The sequence below is a fragment of the Oncorhynchus tshawytscha genome, linkage group LG16, assembly GCF_018296145.1.
Source record: "Oncorhynchus tshawytscha isolate Ot180627B linkage group LG16, Otsh_v2.0, whole genome shotgun sequence".
NCBI lineage: Eukaryota > Metazoa > Chordata > Actinopteri > Salmoniformes > Salmonidae > Oncorhynchus > Oncorhynchus tshawytscha.
In genome coordinates, this window is record NC_056444.1 from 57904572 (window position 1) to 57923597 (window position 19026).

The following is a 19026-nucleotide window of genomic DNA, read 5'->3' on the forward strand; positions in this document are numbered from 1 at the left end:
GAGGTCTAGCATTGTCTTGCATTAGGAGGAACCCAGGGCCAACCGCACCAGCATATGGTCTCACAAGGGGTCTGAGGATCTCATCTCGGTACCTAATGGCAGTCAGGCTACCTCTGGCGAGCACATGGAGGGCTGTGCGGCCCCCCCAAAGAAATGCCACCCCACACCATGACTGACCCACCGCCAAACCGGTCATGCTGGAGGATGTTGCAGGCAGCAGAACGTTCTCCACGGCGTCTCCAGACTGTCACATGTGCATAGTGTGAACCTGCTTTCATCTGTGAAGAGCACAGGGCGCCAGTGGCGAATTTGCCAATCTTGGTGTTCTCTGGCAAATGCCAAACGTCCTGCACGGTGTTGGGCTGTAAGCACAACCCCCACCTGTGGACGTCTCCCTCATGGAGTCTTTCTGACCGTTTGAGCAGACACATGCACATTTGTGGCCTGCTGGAGGTCATTTTGCAGGGCTCTGGCAGTGCTCCTCCTTGCAAAGGCGGAGGTAGCGGTCCTGCTGCTGGGTTGTTGCCCTCCTACGGCCTCCTCCACATCTCCTGATGTACTGGCCTGTCTCCTGGTAGCGCCTCCATGCTCTGGACACTACGCTGACAGACACAGCAAACCTTCTTGCCACAGCTCGCATTGATGTTCCATCCTGGATTAGCTGCACTACCTGAGCCACTTGTGTGGGTTGTAGACTCCGTCTCATGCTACCACTAGAGTGAAAGCACCGCCAGCATTCAAAAGTGACCAAAACATCAGCCAGGATGCATAGGAACTGAGAAGTGGTCTGTGGTTATCACCTGCTGAACCACTCCTTTATTGGGGGTGTCTTACTAATTGCCTATAATTTCCACCTGTTGTCTATTCCATTTGCACAACAGCATGTGAAATGTGTCAATCAGTGTTGCTTCCTAAGTGGACAGTTTGATTTCACAGAAGTGTGATTGACTTGGAGTTACATTGTGTTGTTTAAGTGTTCCCTTTATTTTTTTGAGCAGTGTGTATAGCACTTAATGTTGTGACATTGATAAAGAGGTAGTCTAGAGTGTTTTGTTTGGAAAGCAGTGTTTTAACAGGGTTGTTACTGTATCCTACATCCATGTCACACTCATCTTTATTTTACAATGTGAATGGAAGATATCTTAGTACCTCGTGTATTCTGTTTTTGATACATTCAGTCCAATTCAGAGCACTGCATTGTTGCTCTGAGGTAGGTTGTGTCAGTGACAGTACATGTGCATTAATGTGGGATATGTGAGATTGTGTGGGTTTCTCTGGGATATACAGTACAATCTTGGTGGAAATCATGACGTTTTCTCTTTGAGGGTATTGTATTGAATGTGCAGTATCAAATGTCTAATTGTCCGATTATTTGTTGGATGTAAAGGGATCTATATCAAAGATGGTTACGAGACATGTCTTTACCTGACGGACATTTTCCCTCCTAAATGCCTTGTATGGGGATCAAGTAGCCATCGATCAATTATCTTAATGGCAATAGTGTGTACAGTGCAGACATCACAGTTCATGAGTACAGATGCATTTTCACTTCCACCATACTGTATAAAGCAAAACCAAAAGGCCCCATATTAAACCGCATGATGTAAAACTGACACTTGTGTTTCTGTTCAGTTATCCACAAAGTACTTTCAAATGTTTTCACTAAATGGAAGTCATTTAAAAATCGCTGTGGAAAAGGAATTTAACCAAGTTGTTGTAAAATTAGTTTTAGGTTTGAGTCTTATGGGCATTCCCACTATTGTGTTCTGGCAGCCTTTAAAAGGATAACGTCACCTGTTGAGAAGGTATGAAACCCGATATGAAGGAATGTGGCCCGAGTCCATCCATACTTTAGAGCAATACTGTCAAGATTACCTAAGCACTATGGCTGGTTATTAGTAGTCCAAAGGCCAATTTAAAGGGATTAAATCACCTAAAATTGTACAAGGCAGAAGATGGGTGTTTTAAACTAGAGTAAATAGATTTGTGGCGGCAGGGTAGCCTAGTGATTAGTGTTGGACTAGTAACCGGAAGGTTGCAAGTTCAAACCCCTGAGCTGACAAGGTACAAATCTGTTGTTCTGCCCCTGAACAGGCAGTTAACCCACTAGGCCGTCATTGTAAATAAGAATTTGTTCTTAACTGACTTGCCTAGTTAAATAAAAAGTTTTAAAAAAGGGACATACACTCTGAGTAAAGGGAGGGCACACACTGAGTGGACAGAAGGATTATTTATTTGTTTTACAGTTATTTTGTATATAAACTTTTAGATTCTAGCATTCAGAATGATGGCTGTATGATTTATCAAGGATTACAAAAAGAAAGCAAACGAACAGCAAAGGAACATTCAGAGAAACGCAGTGCACATCAATCACGGAATATATGCACTAAACATGATTGAACCCTAGATGTTTTATTTGTTGATTACTTTGTGCATCAAACAAATCAATTCCCAGAGTTAACTTCTCCATACTTGTTGACATACTTCCTAGTTTATTTTGACTCCACTTGAACAATAAGAAAACACTGAAATGGTTAGAGGAAAGACTACCTCTAACAGGAAGTGGAAAGTGCACTTAGTGGATCCGCCCAGCGTAACACCCCAGCTGCATAGGGGAACGATCAACAACCATGGGGGTCATTGGCTTTTACAGCATTTTGACACAAAGGGTGAAAGTTCACGAGCCAATGATCCATTTCCATGCTATATTTGAGGAAGCTCTGGACTCGTGGTAATGTTCATGTCTTTAAAATAAATGTGTACTCAATGCAATGCCACATACATAATGTAATACTTGACTACAAGAATGATCATATAAAAAGATGAAATGTAAATATAGACAGAGGGATGAAGTATAAAAGGAACTACATTGAATAACTATTGTTACGACGATAAGGTGATTGTGATACAAGAGGTTTTTTCGAAAGAGAAAGAACCCCATTGGACGTTTAGGGGCCCAATGGGAACCATCCTGCAGGAGAACGTGGTCACGTTCTGGTCCTCACACCTCTGGCACAGAGTGGTCCATGGCTGATCGCAGGAGACCGCTGGACATTCTAAAAACAAAAACACATTCTATTAATCTAAATGGCTAAGTATTTTACCAGTGTTACTGATCTGAGGAAACAGTGTAATGCTATTCCTTAGACACTCAGCTCCTGACCGGTTACCTCTTGATCATGTGTTCGTAGATGAACTTGGGCATGATGGTGATGGTCATAGCTGTAGGGGAGGTGGTCAGGATGTCCTTGATCTGAGCGTCCTGTACATAAACAGAGTATTAGCATACATTAGACAATTTTGACACATTCTTCGTTATGGAGAAGTCTCCGTCAACAGTTACAAGTCAAAACTCACCTTGAGGCCGATAACATTCTGGCCATTGATCTCACAGATGTAGTGGTCGGTCAGAAGGCCATTGCGAGCGGCCGAACCATCCTTGACCAGCGAAGTGATGTTGCCCGACTTGAAGATGAACCCAACGTGACCCGAGCTGTCTTTGTGCATGGTGACAGTACGCTGGAACGGCCTGAAGTCAGACCACAAACAAAGACAAATTAGGTACTCAATGCTCAAGAAGGGCACTTTCTCCTAAAATCTCAAATGGGTTAGGGTTGGTAGTGGCCTAAAGCTGCTTTTCTATCAAGGACAATTCTTTTATTTTTCTGCTTTAGACTTTTGTCCTTTTTTTTAACCATGTCCTTTGATCAGAATGCAGTTTCTCAAAAGATGATAGAAATTAGCCTAACAGCAAAAATGTACATCAAGTGTGATGTCCAGCAGGAGGAGCCAGAGCTACAGTGTCAGATTTTCACAGCACAGAGCATCTAAGGACATTTTACACCTCATCTATTAGCATTCCCCCTAATGGCCAGACATACTGATAAATACCAAAACCCCATGACATAATCCAGGAAACTGATCAAACTGGACTACACTGGTTCCTCTCTGGAGGTCTTCCTAGATTCCTGCTTTCTAGGGAGTTGTTCCCAGCCATTGTGCTTCTGCTTCAGCTGTTTCGGTGTTCAGACCAGGTATTTGTAAAGCACTTTGTGACAACTGCTGATGTAAAAAGGGCTTTATAAAATATATTTTATTAAAATGTTGGCCGTCATTCATTTGGTATTCATTAGGATTCCCATTAGCCGCTGCAAAAGAATCAGCTACTCTTCCTGGGGTCCACATGACATCGTGCAGAACATCATTAGTCAAGGACTGAAATACATACATTTAAAACATCACACATAGCCTGCATATCAGTACAAACACACAATATCTAGGTCTAATACATAGTACAGTGCAAATTATAATACAACATATGGGTCTCTTCACAGTCCCCTTTGTACAGTAAGGTGTTCTTTTAAAACTGGTTTTATTGCTAGATTGGGGTGGCAGAGTTCCATGTAGTTAATACAGACCTGGGGACTGTGAAGACACCTCTGGTTGCATGTCTTGTGCTGTTCCGATGGGTGTCCAAACTGTGTGCCAACTGATTGGACAGTTTGGTACCTTCAACACATCAACACCTCACACAAAGACCAATAGTGATGCAGTCAATCTCTCCTCAACTTTGAGCCAGGAGAGAATGACATGCATGTTACTGACACTTTCCCTCCGTCTACATCTAAGTGCTACACGTGCTGCTTCATCTCCTTACCTGTCCCGGATGATGAGCTCGATGCGGGTTTCGGCCGCGGCCTTCAGGACTTTGTGGGCCTTGTCCAGGCTCCAGCCAGCACAGTTCTGCCCGTTGATCTGGAGGACCTGGTCCCCGAAGCGCAGACCCCCCAGGGCGGCCGGGGAGTTGGCTTGAACCAACTGGATAAACACTCCCTGAGGAGGAGGAAATACAACATGTTCCACTGAAGTTAACACACTACATAGTCTCCCCTGCTGGAATAACAGATTCCTCTTAGGTCTGCAGTGGAAATTAGATACAGTGCATTCGTAAAGAATTCAGACCCCTTCCCTTTATTCACATTTTTTTACGTTACAGCCTTAATCTATAATTGATTAAATAAAACATTTCCCTCAATCTGCACACAATCCCACCCTGACAAAGCAAAAACGGTTTAGACATTTTAGCAAAAACACATTGGTATTCAGACCGTTTGCTATGAAACTCAAATTTGAGCTCAGGTGCATCCTGTTTCCATTGATCATTCTTGAGATGTTTCTACAACTTGATTGGAGTCCACCTGTGGTAAATTAAATTGATTGGAAATGATTTGGAAAGCCACACCTGTCTATATAAGGTCCCACAGTTGACAAAACCAAGCCATGAGGTCGACGGAATTGTGTCGAGACAAATCTGAGGAAGGGTACCAAAATAATTCTGCAGCATTGAAGGTCCCCAAGAACACAGTGGCCTTCATCATTCTTAAATGGAAAAAGTTTGGAAGCGCCAAGACTCTTCCTAGAGCTGGCCGCCCGGTCAACCTGAGCAATCGGGCGAGAAGGGCCGTGGTCAGGGAGGTGACCAAGAAACCGATGGTCACTGACAGAGCTCCTCTGTGGAGATGGGAGAACCTTCCAGAAGGACAACCATCTGCAGCACTCCACCAATCAGGCCTTTATGGTAGAGTGGCCAGACAGAAGCCACTCCTCAGTAAAAGGAACATGACAGCCCGCTTGGAGTTGGCCAAAAGGCACCTAAAGGACTCTCAGACCATAACAAACAAGATTTTCTGGTCTGATGAAACCAAGATTGAACTCTTTGGGAGAAACTCCCCAAATATAGGTGTGCCAAGCTTGTAGCGTCATACCCAAGAAGACTTGAGGTTGTAATCACTACCAAAGCTACTCCAACAAAGTACTGAGTGAAGGGAAGGGTGTGAATAATTATGTAAATGTGATATTTTCAACAACAACAAAAATATATATATATATTTTTTGCTTTGTCATTAATGGGGTATTGTGTGTAGATTGATGAGAGAAGAAAACCATTTAATCCATTTTAGAATAAGGCTGTAACGTAACAAAATGTGGACAAAGTCAAGGGGTCTGAATACTTTCCAAATGCACTGTACATTTATATAGGCTAGACTGCTTTTTTAATAAATATTCAGCGATTGCTTCAGGGGGGATTTAAGTTTTAGGCAGATTTAGAACAAGTGCCTGCGGCCCAGATATAGACTGGCCTGAGGATGGATAACCCCAAGCTTTAGTCTGGTGGTAAGGCTATCATGATGACTCACATTGTCGATGGCCCTCAGCCTCAGGCCGACCTTCTTATCCTGGTCCTTACAGAGGATGATTTCACGCAGGCCGGGTCGGATCTCTGCCCTCCTGATCCCCACGTCTGACCCAGTCACAGGACTCACCATGCCACCGATGCCCATGCCTGAGGGCACTGCCACCTGCTGTAGAGGGAGGGGGAAGAGACAGGCAGATAAAATTGAGAGAGAATTCAGAGATTGGAAGAGAGATGGCAGGGGTGGAATTGAATGCTACATTAATAAGTAGTTGGAGATGGAATGTCCATGGGAGGAGGTATACTGAACAAAAATATAGAAACAGCAACCCAACAATTTACAGGATTTTACTGAGTTAGAGTTCATATAACAAAATCTGTCAATTGAAATCAATTAATTAGGCTCTAATCTATGGATTTTACATGACTGGGAATACAGATATGCATCTCTTGATCACAGATACCTTAAAAAAACAAGGTAGGGGAGTTGATCAGAAAAACAGTCACCGCCACCATGGGGAATTCTGTTCACAACGTTGACATCAGCAAACCGCTCGGCCACGCAATGCCATACACGTGGTCTGCAGTTGTGGTCTGAGGCCGGTTGGACACAGTGCCAAATTCTCTAAAACGACGTTGGTAGAGAAATTAACATGAAATTCTCTGGCAACAGCTCTGGTGGACATTCCTGCAGTCAGCATGCCAATTGCACTCTCCCTCAAAACTTGAGACATCTGTAGCATTGTGTTGTGTGAAAAAACAACATTTTAGTGGCCTTTTATTGTCCCCAGCACAAGGTGCACCTGTGTAATGATCATGCCTTTTAATCTGCTTGTTGATATGCCACACCTGTGGTGGATGGATTATCTTGGCAAAGGAGAAATGCTAATTACCAACATTTGAGAAAAATAAGCTTGGTGTGCATATGGAACATTTTGGGGCTCTTTTATTCAGCTCATGAAACGTGGGACAAACACTTTACATGTTGCCTTGATATTTTTGTTCAGTGTAGATTCAATTCCCAGCATCACCTGGAAAACTTCCACTTGCTAAGCGGGGAGGATTAAACCACCTAGAACTTAAGATGATAAGACCTGCTTTTGACATGACTTCTTGTTCTCTCACTCATATGTTAGAAGACTAAATCTGCATTGTTTATTTGGCATTTTCTTGAATCTTCTTTTTGGTGTTCTAAAGTGAATAAGAGAACTAAATGTGAGTGGACATAATACTGGGCATTATGAGAGCTCACCCACACACACTGGCCTACACACTGAGGGGGAGCAGAGGCCTCACCCACTCACACTCCAGGCTGCTGCCGAGTGAGTCAGTGGTGCTCTTGGAACACAGTACTCTGGTTTCTAAAGAGTCTTCTATGACTCAGTCTCATAGCGCCTTCAAAACCAATGTCCCTCCTGCCTCCCCTCAAAAACTAGGCTACACGTCTCATTCTTGTACAACTCTTGACAAAATATGTACCGGGGGGGGTTTAGTACCATACATCTCTTGTTGAAGCCTTGTGGTTTGCATTTACTAACTACATCCGCTGAATTTACTAGCTGCACTTCCGAATACCCTTTTGAATTCAACCTATTCTGTGAGGCGGAGGAAGCTTCAGTCAGAGCCGTGCCGTCTTCACTAGAGACGAACAGGATGTGTTGTGTGAGCTGGTCTGATGGAACTGGGGTCCTGTCTGACATCTAAGCATCAGATAGAAGCAATAGATATAGACCTTACATAATATTCAGGCATCCACAGACAACTCCTCTTATCCCTCACTCAGCCAATGAGAAAACACTTCTGACCGAGATCACCACTGACATCCTTCACACAAACGCGTCATCTGACATACACCAACAAGAGGTGGGCTCTCTCTCTCGTAGTGCTTGGTGGATTAAAACTACCCACAATACTTACATTGTCTGCCATGGGCACCAGGGCCATGTTCCTCTGCACCTCATCACTGTTGAGGCTCAGGCCCATGTACTCTCCCAGATCCTCCAGGTTAGGGTACAGGGCTAGAAGAGAAAAACACATGAATACAATAAAGCATCAAATCAAATCAAATTTTATTTGTCACATACACATGGTTAGCAGATGTTAATGCGAGTGTAGCGAAATGCTTGTGCTTCTAGTTCCGACAATGCAGTAATAACGAACAAGTAATCTAACAATTCCAAAAAACTACTGTCTTATACACAGTGTAAGGGGATAAAGAATATGTACATAAGGATATATGAATGAGTGATGGTACAGAGCAGCATAGGCAAGATACAGTAGATGATATCGAGTACAGTATATACATATGAGATGAGTATGTAAACCAAGTGGCATAGTTAAAGTGGCTAGTGATACATGTATTACATAAGGATGCAGTCGATGATATAGAGTACAGTATATACGTATGCATATGAGATGAATAATGTAGGGTAAGTAACATTATATAAGGTAGCATTGTTTGAAGTGGCTAGTGATATATTTACATAATTTCCCATCAATTCCCATTATTAAAGTGGCTGGAGTTGAGTCAGTGTCATTGACAGTGTGTTGGCAGCAGCCACTCAATGTTAGTGGTGGCTGTTTAACAGTCTGATGGCCTTGAGATAGAAGCTGTTTTTCCAGTCTCTCGGTCCCAGCTTTGATGCACCTGTACTGACCTCGCCTTCTGGATGACAGCGGGGTGAACAGGCAGTGGCTCGGGTGGTTGATGTCCTTGATGATCTTTATGGCCTTCCTGTAGCATCGGGTGGTGTAGGTGTCCTGGAGGGCAGGTAGTTTGCCCCGGTGATGCGTTGTGCAGACCTCACTACCCTCTGGAGAGCCTTACGGTTGAGGGCGGTGCAGTTGCCATACCAGGCGGTGATACAGCCCGCCAGGATGCTCTCGATTGTGCATCTGTAGAAGTTTGTGAGTGCTTTTGGTGACAAGCCGAATTTCTTCAGCCTCCTGAGGTTGAAGAGGCGCTGCTGCGCCTTCTTCACGATGCTGTCTGTGTGAGTGGACCAATTCAGTTTGTCTGTGATGTGTATGCCGAGGAACTTAAAACTTGCTACCCTCTCCACTACTGTTCCATCGATGTGGATGGGGGTGTTCCCTCTGCTGTTTCCTGAAGTCCACAATCATCTCCTTAGTTTTGTTGACGTTGAGTGTGAGGTTATTTTCCTGACACCACACTCCGAGGGCCCCTACCTCCTCCCTGTAGGCCGTCTCGTCGTTGTTGGTAATCAAGCCTACCACTGTTGTGTCGTCTGCAAACTTGATGATTGAGTTGGAGGCGTGCGTGGCCACGCAGTCGTGGGTGAACAGGGAGTACAGGAGAGGGCTCAGAACGCACCCTTGTGGGGCCCAAGTGTTGAGGATCAGCGGGGAGGAGATGTTGCCTACCCTCACCACCTGGGGGCGGGCCCGTCAGGAAGTCCAGTACCCAGTTGCACAGGGCGGGGTCGAGACCCAGGGTCTCGAGCTTGATGACGAGCTTGGAGGGTACTATGGTGTTGAATGCCGAGCTGTAGTCGATGAACAGCATTCTCACATAGGTATTCCTCTTGTCCAGATGGGTTAGGGCAGTGTGCAGTGTGGTTGAGATTGCATCGTCTGTGGACCTATTTGGGCGGTAAGCAAATTGGAGTGGGTCTAGGGTGTCAGGTAGGGTGGAGGTGATATGGTCCTTGACTAGTCTCTCAAAGCACTTCATGATGACGGATGTGAGTGCTACGGGCGGTAGTCGTTTAGCTCAGTTACCTTAGCTTTCTTGGGAACAGGAACAATGGTGGCCCTCTTGAAGCATGTGGGAACAGCAGACTGGTATAGGGATTGATTGAATATGTCCGTAAACACACCGGCCAGCTGGTCTGCGCATGCTCTGAGGGCGCGGCTGGGGATGCCGTCTGGGCCTGCAGCCTTGCGAGGGTTAACACGTTTAAATGTCTTACTCACCTCGGCTGCAGTGAAGGAGAGACCGCATGTTTTCGTTGCAGGCCGTGTCAGTGGCACTGTATTGTCCTCAAAGCGGGCAAAAAGTTATTTAGTCTGCCTGGGAGCAAGACATCCTGGTCTGTGACTGGGCTGGATTTCTTTCTGTAGTCTGTGATTGACTGTAGACCCTGCCACATACCTCTTGTGTCTGAGCCGTTGAATTGAGATTCTACTTTGTCTCTGTACTGGCGCTTAGCTTGTTTGATAGCCTTGCGGAGGGAATAGCTGCACTGTTTGTATTCAGTCATGTTACCAGACACCTTGCCCTGATTAAAAGCAGTGGTTCGCGCTTTCAGTTTCACACGAATGCTGCCATCAATCCACGGTTTCTGGTTAGGGAATGTTTTAATCGTTGCTATGGGAACGACATCTTCAACGCACGTTCTAATGAACTCGCACACCGAATCAGCGTATTCGTCAATGTTGTTGTCTGACTCAATACGAAACATCTCCCAGTCCACGGGATGGAAGCAGTCTTGGAGTGTGGAGTCAGCTTGGTCGGACCAGCGTTGGACAGACCTCAGCGTGGGAGCCTCTTGTTTTAGTTTCTGTCTGTAGGCAGGGATCAACAAAATGGAGTCGTGGTCAGCTTTTCCGAAAGGGGGCGGGGCAGGGCCTTATATGCGTCGCAGAAGTTAGAGTAACAATGATCCAGGGTCTTTCCACCCCTGGTTGCGCAATCGATATGCTGATAAAATTCAGGGAGTCTTGTTTTCAGATTAGCCTTGTTAAAATCCCCAGCTACAATGAATGCAGCCTCCGGATAAATCGTTTCCAGTTTGCAGAGAGTTAAATAAAGTTCGTTCAGAGCCATCGATGTGTCTGCTTGGGGGGATATATACGGCTGTGATTATAATCGAAGAGAATTCTCTTGGTAGATAATGCGGTCTACATTTGATTGTGAGGAATTCTAAATCAGGTGAACAGAAGGATTTGAGTTCCTGTATGTTTCTTTCATCACACCATGTCTCGTTAGCCATAAGGCATACGCCCCGCCCCTCTTCTTACCAGAAAGATGTTTGTTTCTGTCGGCGCGATGCGTGGAGAAACCCGCTGGCTGCACCGCTTCGGATAGCGTCTCTCCAGTGAGCCATGTTTCCGTGAAGCAGAGAACGTTAGTCTTTGATGTCCCTCTGGAATGCTACCCTTGCTCGGATTTCATCAACCTTGTTGTCAAGAGACTGGACATTGGCAAGAAGAATGCTAGGGAGTGGTGCACGGTGTGCCCGTCTCCGGAGTCTGACCAGAAGACCGCTTCGCTTCCCTCTTTTTCTGAGTCGTTTTTTTGGGTCGCTGCATGGAATCCACTCCGTTGTCCTGGTTGTAAGGCAGAACACAGGATCCGCGTCGCGAAAAACATATTCTTGGTCGTACTGATGGTGAGTTGACGCTGATCTTATATTCAGTAGTTCTTCTTGACTGTATGTAATGAAACCTAAGATGACCTGGGGTACTAGTGTAAGAAATAACACGTAAAAAAACAAAAAACTGCATAGTTTCCTAGGAACGCGAAGCGAGGCGGCCATCTCTGTCGGCGCCGGAAGTACATGCATTTGGACGATGCTAATTATGACTCCTGGCTGTGGCAAAAGTAATCAATGGATTAATGTGGATTTTGTCCCTATGGGCCTTCAGACAATTCAAGGTCAGGGGAATTTTACTCAATATACATTTTGCATCGACTACACCCTTCAAATAAACATGCGATATTCAGAAGTCAACCAATCAGAACACAATACTAACAAAAAACATTTTCTGTATGTCTCTTCAGTCGGTATGTGGTACAATATTTACATAATGAGCAATAAGAGGCATTGAACACTCCTACATTGTGATGGGTTGTATTCAGTCACACTGACCACTAAAGCAGGGTTAGTCTTGAGCTGCTCTGGAGGAATGCTACTAATAACCTGGCTGCTGTGCTTTAGCACAGCTCTCATTCATGGCTCTGAAAGAAAAGGCTGTTTCCCTGTTCCACTTTTCTGGCAGGAGCAGGCTGGGCTGGAGTGCCCGCACTGCCGCAACCTCTCTCTCCAAACAAGGTGCATGAATTGAGGAGAAAACTGAAGTAGAGAGGAGATTCAGCAACTCTTGGAGGACAATAGAAGATCTTATTTATTTTAAAAATCTTATTTATTAAGTAAAACCAACATGTTTTGGCTCTTGCCCTCAGAGTATTGCACCTGTCCAGTGAACAGGAGACCTGTGCTATGTCAAACCCACACCCAGAGCACAGTGGGAAGGGTGGAAAGGAAAAGCACATACTTACAAATTGTACACAGATGCAAAGACATGGTCAGCCTATGTGGATAAGGGCTTAAATACATTTTAGCAAATGTATTTAAAATAAAACACAAAAATACATTTGTATTCAGACCGTTTGCTATGAAAATCAAATTTGAGCTCAGGTGCATCCGGTTTAGACTGATATGATAAGACAGAGACAGTCAAACAGTTGACAAGCATAAGTCATACTGGCTATAGGGCACCATTTTTGGTTCAAGCAAAGGAACACAGAGACCACCACCCACACAGACCACAGATGCTGTGTGTGAGAAGGATTTGCAGACAGCGATTCACCTAACCACCGCCTACACGCATCTTTACAACCTCTTCCTATGAAGAGGGAGCAGGAGTGGGAGCTGTGTTTGGGCTATAGTCCAGTGATGATGCCAGGGCCATTTCCTTCACCTCCTTTCCAGTCTGTCCCCTTCAGGCTGGAGAAAAAAACACCCCTCCCCCCTCCTCAGCCCTGCTGCTCGGCCAGCCTTCTCCATGGCAACCCTAAACTAGCTCCACTGGAAGAAAACAAAAGCCCAGAGGACATCCCATCCTGAGAGAGAACCGGCAAGAGAGAGCAAGAGTGAAAGAGGAGAACAAGTGAAAAAGAGCAGAAAAAACACATTTTCCTCCCCCTGGGCCCCCTGTCCATCTTCTACTTTCCTTTTATCTTGTACTCCTGCATCATCCTCCCCCATTTGGACTTGTGCATTGAGGGACTACTCACTGCGGTGTCCCTGCCCATTTCACCCTCACTCAAAGACCCTGAGGCTGAGAGGAGTGAGAGCCACGGAGTAGGAGCTGAGGGAAATTACATTCACTCCCCTGGTAGGCCCAAGACCCCATCTCACTCCCATCCTCTCTCTATGCATTTATCTATTTCCCCTCAATACCACAAAACACGAGAGGGCAAATGCCTGCCTGCTCTAAGAATAGACTGATTTAGGCAAGACCACCACCAGAGACAAAGATGGAGAGGGAAACCAAGTGACAAAAGAGTAGGGAGAAAGTGAGAGATCAGGGCCCGTGTTCACAAAGCATTTCAGAGTGCTGATCAGGTCCCGCTCTTATTATGATTTAAAAGACAAAACAGATGCTAAATAAGCACTCCTACTCTGAGATGCTTTGTGAATATGGGTCCTGGTCTGCAGGAAGGCAACAAACAGGGAATCTATAAAATATGGTATGTGATCTTCAACGTGTGATTAGAGGCCTCAAAGAGCCAGGGACCTACTTGTTGATGGCATCCCCAGGCCAGCAGCCTGCGGCTGGTAGGTCCCCTCAGCGATGGCTGGGGTAGCAGTGGTATGGGCAAATTGGGCTTGGGCCTAGGGAGAAAGACAGTAGAGCAGTGTATTAAGATGTCATACTGAAACTCAATGCAACTCTTACAGTATAAGAGGACTTCTCCCCCGGCTATCCATCCACACACAAACAATACCATTAAGCTAGCAAATGCAAATAAGTACAAATCTTTGTAAGAACAGCCACTTCATTCTTCTTGGAAGTGAAAAAACAGGAAAGGTAATAACGTTGTCCCACCTTACAATAATATGCAGCTGGACTGATATCCATTAGAACATTTATTTGGAAGACAAAACATCACTAGAGAGTGTAATGGACCCTAGAACACCTTGGCGTAAGCTTCAGAGTACTACTCCAATTTGTCTTCCTCTCTTTTTAACAAAGAGCAAGGCAGATTTCATTTAAATGTTTATTTTGGTTTTAGCCTCCCGCTAGCTTCATTGTTATCAGGAAGAGAACTTGATCAGCCGAGGAGCTCAGAGTAGGCTACTTCAAAATGGTTGAATATTCTGTCTGATACTTGGTTTGCCTTACCTTCATGACCTTGTCCACCTTAAGATCCTCGAGAGATGGATACAGCGACATTCTGTGTGGGAAAAAAACAAAATAAAATGTTTAAGTGTTGGCATGTGAGGAGTAAAAACTGCATCAATACAAATGGGAGCTCACCCATCAACTGCTAACCTTTGATGAGAATCAATAGCTGAAATTTAGGGTGAGGACAGGTCCAGAGGGGGAAAGCCTATTTGAGATAACAGCCCGATGGAGTCTCGACCACACAGACAGAATTGTTGGAGGGCACAGCAGTTGGTCTGTCTGTCGATAGACCATGACCATACACAGCTCTGACCGTGTGACAGACATGGAATGGCATTGGGACTCCAGAACCATAAAGCTCTTAATGAGATTCCTGTTTTTCAATTAAGTGTTTCACCACTAATCCACCATGATCCGTTTCTGCCCATCCAGCACCCATTTATCATTGCACATCCTTTCATTATTGTGAGATGAAAAAGAGAGCGAAAGGTAGCTAATGGCAACAGAAAGATGTGATGTAGGCTAAGGAGTAGATGGGTGGTCAGAAACCTCACAGCCTACAAGACCAAACAAACAAGTCAGAGAAAGCCTTATTATCCACATAGTTTCTAAAAGGTTAGTTCTAGAACTAGCCCAGCCTGACTGTAGCCTATAAGCTAAGGCTAAAGCTAACAGTCAAAACATACACAGCAGGCAGAATGTGTCATTGTTCACACACAGCCATCCCTCAGGCACTTCGTTGGTTAGAAAACATGTTATGCAAGCCTCAGCCTGCTATCTGCCTTGTCCCCACTGAACGAGCACACTGCCAAAATATCTCAATGAGCCGCGTTTGATCTCTGGTCGTCTACTATCAAGAAAAAAACATTTGATCGGCATAAAAAAAAAGTTGATAGCAACTGTACTAAAACCAAGAAAAGGTAAAACTGAAATCTATTAGCAAACACTGAAAAATATGAGGAAGCTTGTTGTGGTATCTGCTTGGTATGTGAAAGGCCTGATGTGTGGTCTGGGATGCAACATACTGAGAGTGAATAAAAACAAAGTACTTACGCTCTCAAAGCTGGAAAACAAATACCACAGAAATTATCATGGAAAACTACCATCACATGGCTGAGGAAGACAGAACAAAACTAATGGATCTAGGCCTAATTGAATAGCGAGGGAAACAGGATGACAGTGCAATTTCCCTTTTACTAGAAGTGGTACAGCCAGAGGTAATGAGCAACTAAGAGCTCACTTATATTACACTCGTTAGAAAGAAAGGAAAAGGTGGGACATGAAACTCAGAGAAAGAGGGAATGACATCATGACTGAGTACACACTTTCAGTATACAGAGTAAATAGAGATCAGCTGTAGCACAGGGCATAGCAGAAACTCAACAAACCCTGAGTTTAAAGCAGATACCATGCCCAAGAGTGCGAGCCCTGTCACTTATGAATGACTAATCATCATGCAACGCAACACACACACCTTGCCTTTAAGGACAAAGGCTTAACGCTGGGACAATTGTGCGACGCCCTATGGGACTCCCAATCACTGCCTGATGTGATACAGCCTGGATTCGAACCAGTGTCTCCCGACCCATTCTGTCTCAGCCTCCAGTATTTATGCTGCAATAGTTTGTGTCGGGTGGCTAGGGTCCGTCTGTCATATCTGGAGGATTTCTCCTGACTTATCCGGTGTCCTGTGTGAATTAAAGTATTCTCTCGCTCTCTCTGAGGACCTGAGCCCTAGGACCATGCCTCAGGACTACCTGGCCTGATGACTCCTTGCTGTCCCAAGTCCACCTGATCGTGCTGCAGCTCCAGTTTCAACGGTTCTGTCTGCGGCTATGGAACCCTGACCTGTTCACTGGACGTGCTACCTTGTCCCAGACCGGCTGTTTTCAATTCTCTATAGACAAGAGGAGCGGTAGAGAAACTTTGAATGATCGGCTATGAAAAGCCAACTGACATTTACTCCTGAGGTGCTGACCTGTTGCACCTTCTACAACCACTGATTATTATTTGACCCTGCTGGTCATCTAAGAACATTTGGCCATGTTCTGTTATAATCTCTACCCGGCACAGCCAGAAGAGGACTGGCCACCCCTCATAGCCTAGTTCCGCTCTAGGTTTCTTCCTAGGTTCCAGCCTTTCTTGGGAGTTTTTCCTAGCCACCGTGCTTCTACACCTGCATTGCTTGCTGTTTGGGGTTTTAGTCTGGGTTTCTGTACAGCACTTTGTGACATCACCTGATGTAAAAAGGGCTTTATAAATCAATTTGATTGATTGATTTACTATTGTGCTTTTCTGATGAAGGTGTTGGTGTATGCGTACATTGAACATTTTATTCATTAGAATATGGTTGAGAAAGGAAAAGTCCAAAAAGTGCTGTTCCTTTGTCACTTCTCTATTACTGACAGTGACACCATCTTTTGTGAAAAGATCACAAGATCTGCTATATGCTAGGAACAGGAAATGGGAACTTAGAGGTAGGCAATGATACACTTACCATGACCACAGATCACACACGACTAAATGAAAAAAAAAAACGATACAACACACAGCTTACTTAGAAGGGAAAAAAACACTCCTACACATGTATAAACCATATCCCACAACATTGATGCAAATTACACTTACTCCTACATGCATAACACTGCCAAAAGAATACAACCAAATCCTTGTTCCGCTAAAAGACCATTATACAAAAAAACACAATTGTGAAAAGACATAACCCTACTAACTAGTTGACACTACTACACAGTAATACGGATAAAAATAAGCACAACAATGTGAACATTCAGCACAATCCCAGAGCCAATCTAAACATGCCAACCACAATTACATTACTGAGAAACTTCCTGCTCAGGCCCAGACTACACTACGCATCCCATTCACAGACCAGGGAGACAAACACTCCATTATGTCATTGAGCACCAAGGCACTTTCCAGGTTTTCATCTCAACTGTTCCTTTTATCTCTTTCACCCATTCAGAAACATGGCCTGGGTTATTCCCAGGTAAGCTTGGAAAATAACATTTTCATCCTCAACTAGGATCTACAAGGTTTGGGTGGAATTCCTTAACAAGAATAGACTAACTTTGAAACTCAAATAGGGAAAGAAGAACAATGTGTTTCTGACAAAAAAATATCCTGAGTGATGCAACTTCCGTCACTCTGCAAGAAATACCAACATCCATTTTTGTAAACTGGCTTTTGGTCTAGCCACTACCCCGATATGTCCAGCAGCAGCAACAAACAGAGGAGTACATTTCAGCACTTCCTTGAGCCTGAACGAATTGGCAAGATACATGAGGAATGGTATCCCCTTGGCAACGTATTCTGGTCTATTGACATGGTTGAGAAAGGGAGCTGTGGTAATCATGGCTAGAGAGAGCAGGGATGGTGTGGGAGGAGGAAAACTATGACAATGATCACAAGGTCTGTTATAACTTATGTTTGAACTGTTATGTCCAGTGCACCACTATGGCAGCACTCACCCTCTTTTTCAACCAGTATATACCAAATCTTCTCCTTCAAAGCCCTACTGCACCATAGCATAAACATATCAATAAACCTGTTTCAGTGTCTAGAGGGTGACTGATATTATTCTAAAACAGAAGGTAGACATTGTGCCAAACTTGAACCTATTATTAACCACATTTTCCTAAGCCTGGTTACAGCTAGCTCTAGTTAGATCCCTGTAATATATGGATATGTATTTAGAGTTGGGCCAATGCGGTTTCTGGATGATACATTTCAACATGTTATGGCAGCCATGTTAGCTCCCCATTAACATTACATGGGGGATATTTAAACAATGCTATGGAACCGAATGTCTAGAATAAGAACAATATTCAACATTCTAAAAGTTGTCCCAACTCTCTTAAAGTTAATATGGCTCTGGAGCTAGGTTACAGCTCTACACACATCTCTAGTGTGACATTTTACATTCTCCAGAATGTGTCAAGAAATCAGATAATATCACGAGTAGGTTTTTGAAACATTGAGTTGAACAGTTGTAAACATCGACAGTTATCGTTAACTAGCTAGTTAGCTCTCTAGTTTGTTAGCTAGCTAGTTAGCTACTTCCCTGGCTAGGCTAACTTTAATAGCATTACTTAATATGACTAACAATTTGACACCATATAGACGGCACATATATTAGCTGGCTAGATAGCAAACGTGGTTAGTTAACTAACTGTTATATGCTAGCTAAACTATAGGACTTAATGAGCTAAAAGTTGTGGCTAAACAGTAACTAGTAGTAACTAGCTAGGTTTGACAGTTAGCTAACTAAATCAACGTATCAAGACAACATTCTTTGTTCATCTAATCTTGGCTAACACATCGCTGGTGAACACTAACTTGGCTATACCAATCACAACCTTGCTTCGATAACAGGTAAAGTTAGATAGGTAGCTCGCTATATTATCCCTTATTCATGATTTAAATTCGATTGCAATTACATTAGCTAGCTAAATTAGATACGCTTGCTAACGGGAGATGTGGTTAGAAATATGTAAACTCACCTTAAACGTTTTGGTTGTCAATATATTAGAAAAATCTCCGAATATAGTTCCAATACACTTCTCCTTTTCTGCTGCGTACTTTGGACGACACCACTGCTGCTGAGAAGTGATATTCCTGAGCGATAGAGTGATATTCTGAGTCACCTCACCGCTCATTTCCTGGTCGACAAACGCAAGTCAATCACTTGTGACGTAAACCAATGACCGCCTAGCAGC

At 44.2% G+C, this 19026-nt stretch overlaps 1 protein-coding gene across 1 annotated transcript; it reads right to left on the bottom strand.

Moving 5' to 3' along the window:
• Positions 1 to 2215: 2215 nt before the first annotated feature.
• On the bottom strand, positions 2216 to 18977 carry LOC112215993 (syntenin-1-like). The gene is made up of 9 exons (XM_042299409.1): positions 18811 to 18977; positions 14288 to 14339; positions 13683 to 13776; positions 8111 to 8211; positions 6198 to 6362; positions 4658 to 4833; positions 3358 to 3529; positions 3171 to 3262; positions 2216 to 3056 (listed from the first exon to the last, which is right to left on the bottom strand). Exons 2-9 carry the CDS (start codon positions 14336 to 14338, stop codon positions 3002 to 3004), a joined length of 906 nt encoding a protein of 301 aa, XP_042155343.1. The 5' UTR covers position 14339; positions 18811 to 18977; the 3' UTR covers positions 2216 to 3001.
• Between the last annotated feature and the right edge of the window lie 49 nt (positions 18978 to 19026).

Excerpts from the sequence above, each read along its gene's own strand:
- LOC112215993 (XM_042299409.1), bottom strand. The coding sequence starts at position 14,338 with ATGTCGCTGTATCCATCTCTCGAGGATCTTAAGGTGGACAAGGTCATG. Across the intron at positions 13,777-14,287 it reads AGGTGGACAAGGTCATGAAG|GCCCAAGCCCAATTTGCCCA; the intron begins GTAAGGCAAACC and ends CTTTCTCCCTAG. Across the intron at positions 8,212-13,682 it reads CCTGGGGATGCCATCAACAA|CCCTGTACCCTAACCTGGAG; the intron begins GTAGGTCCCTGG and ends TTTCTCTTCTAG.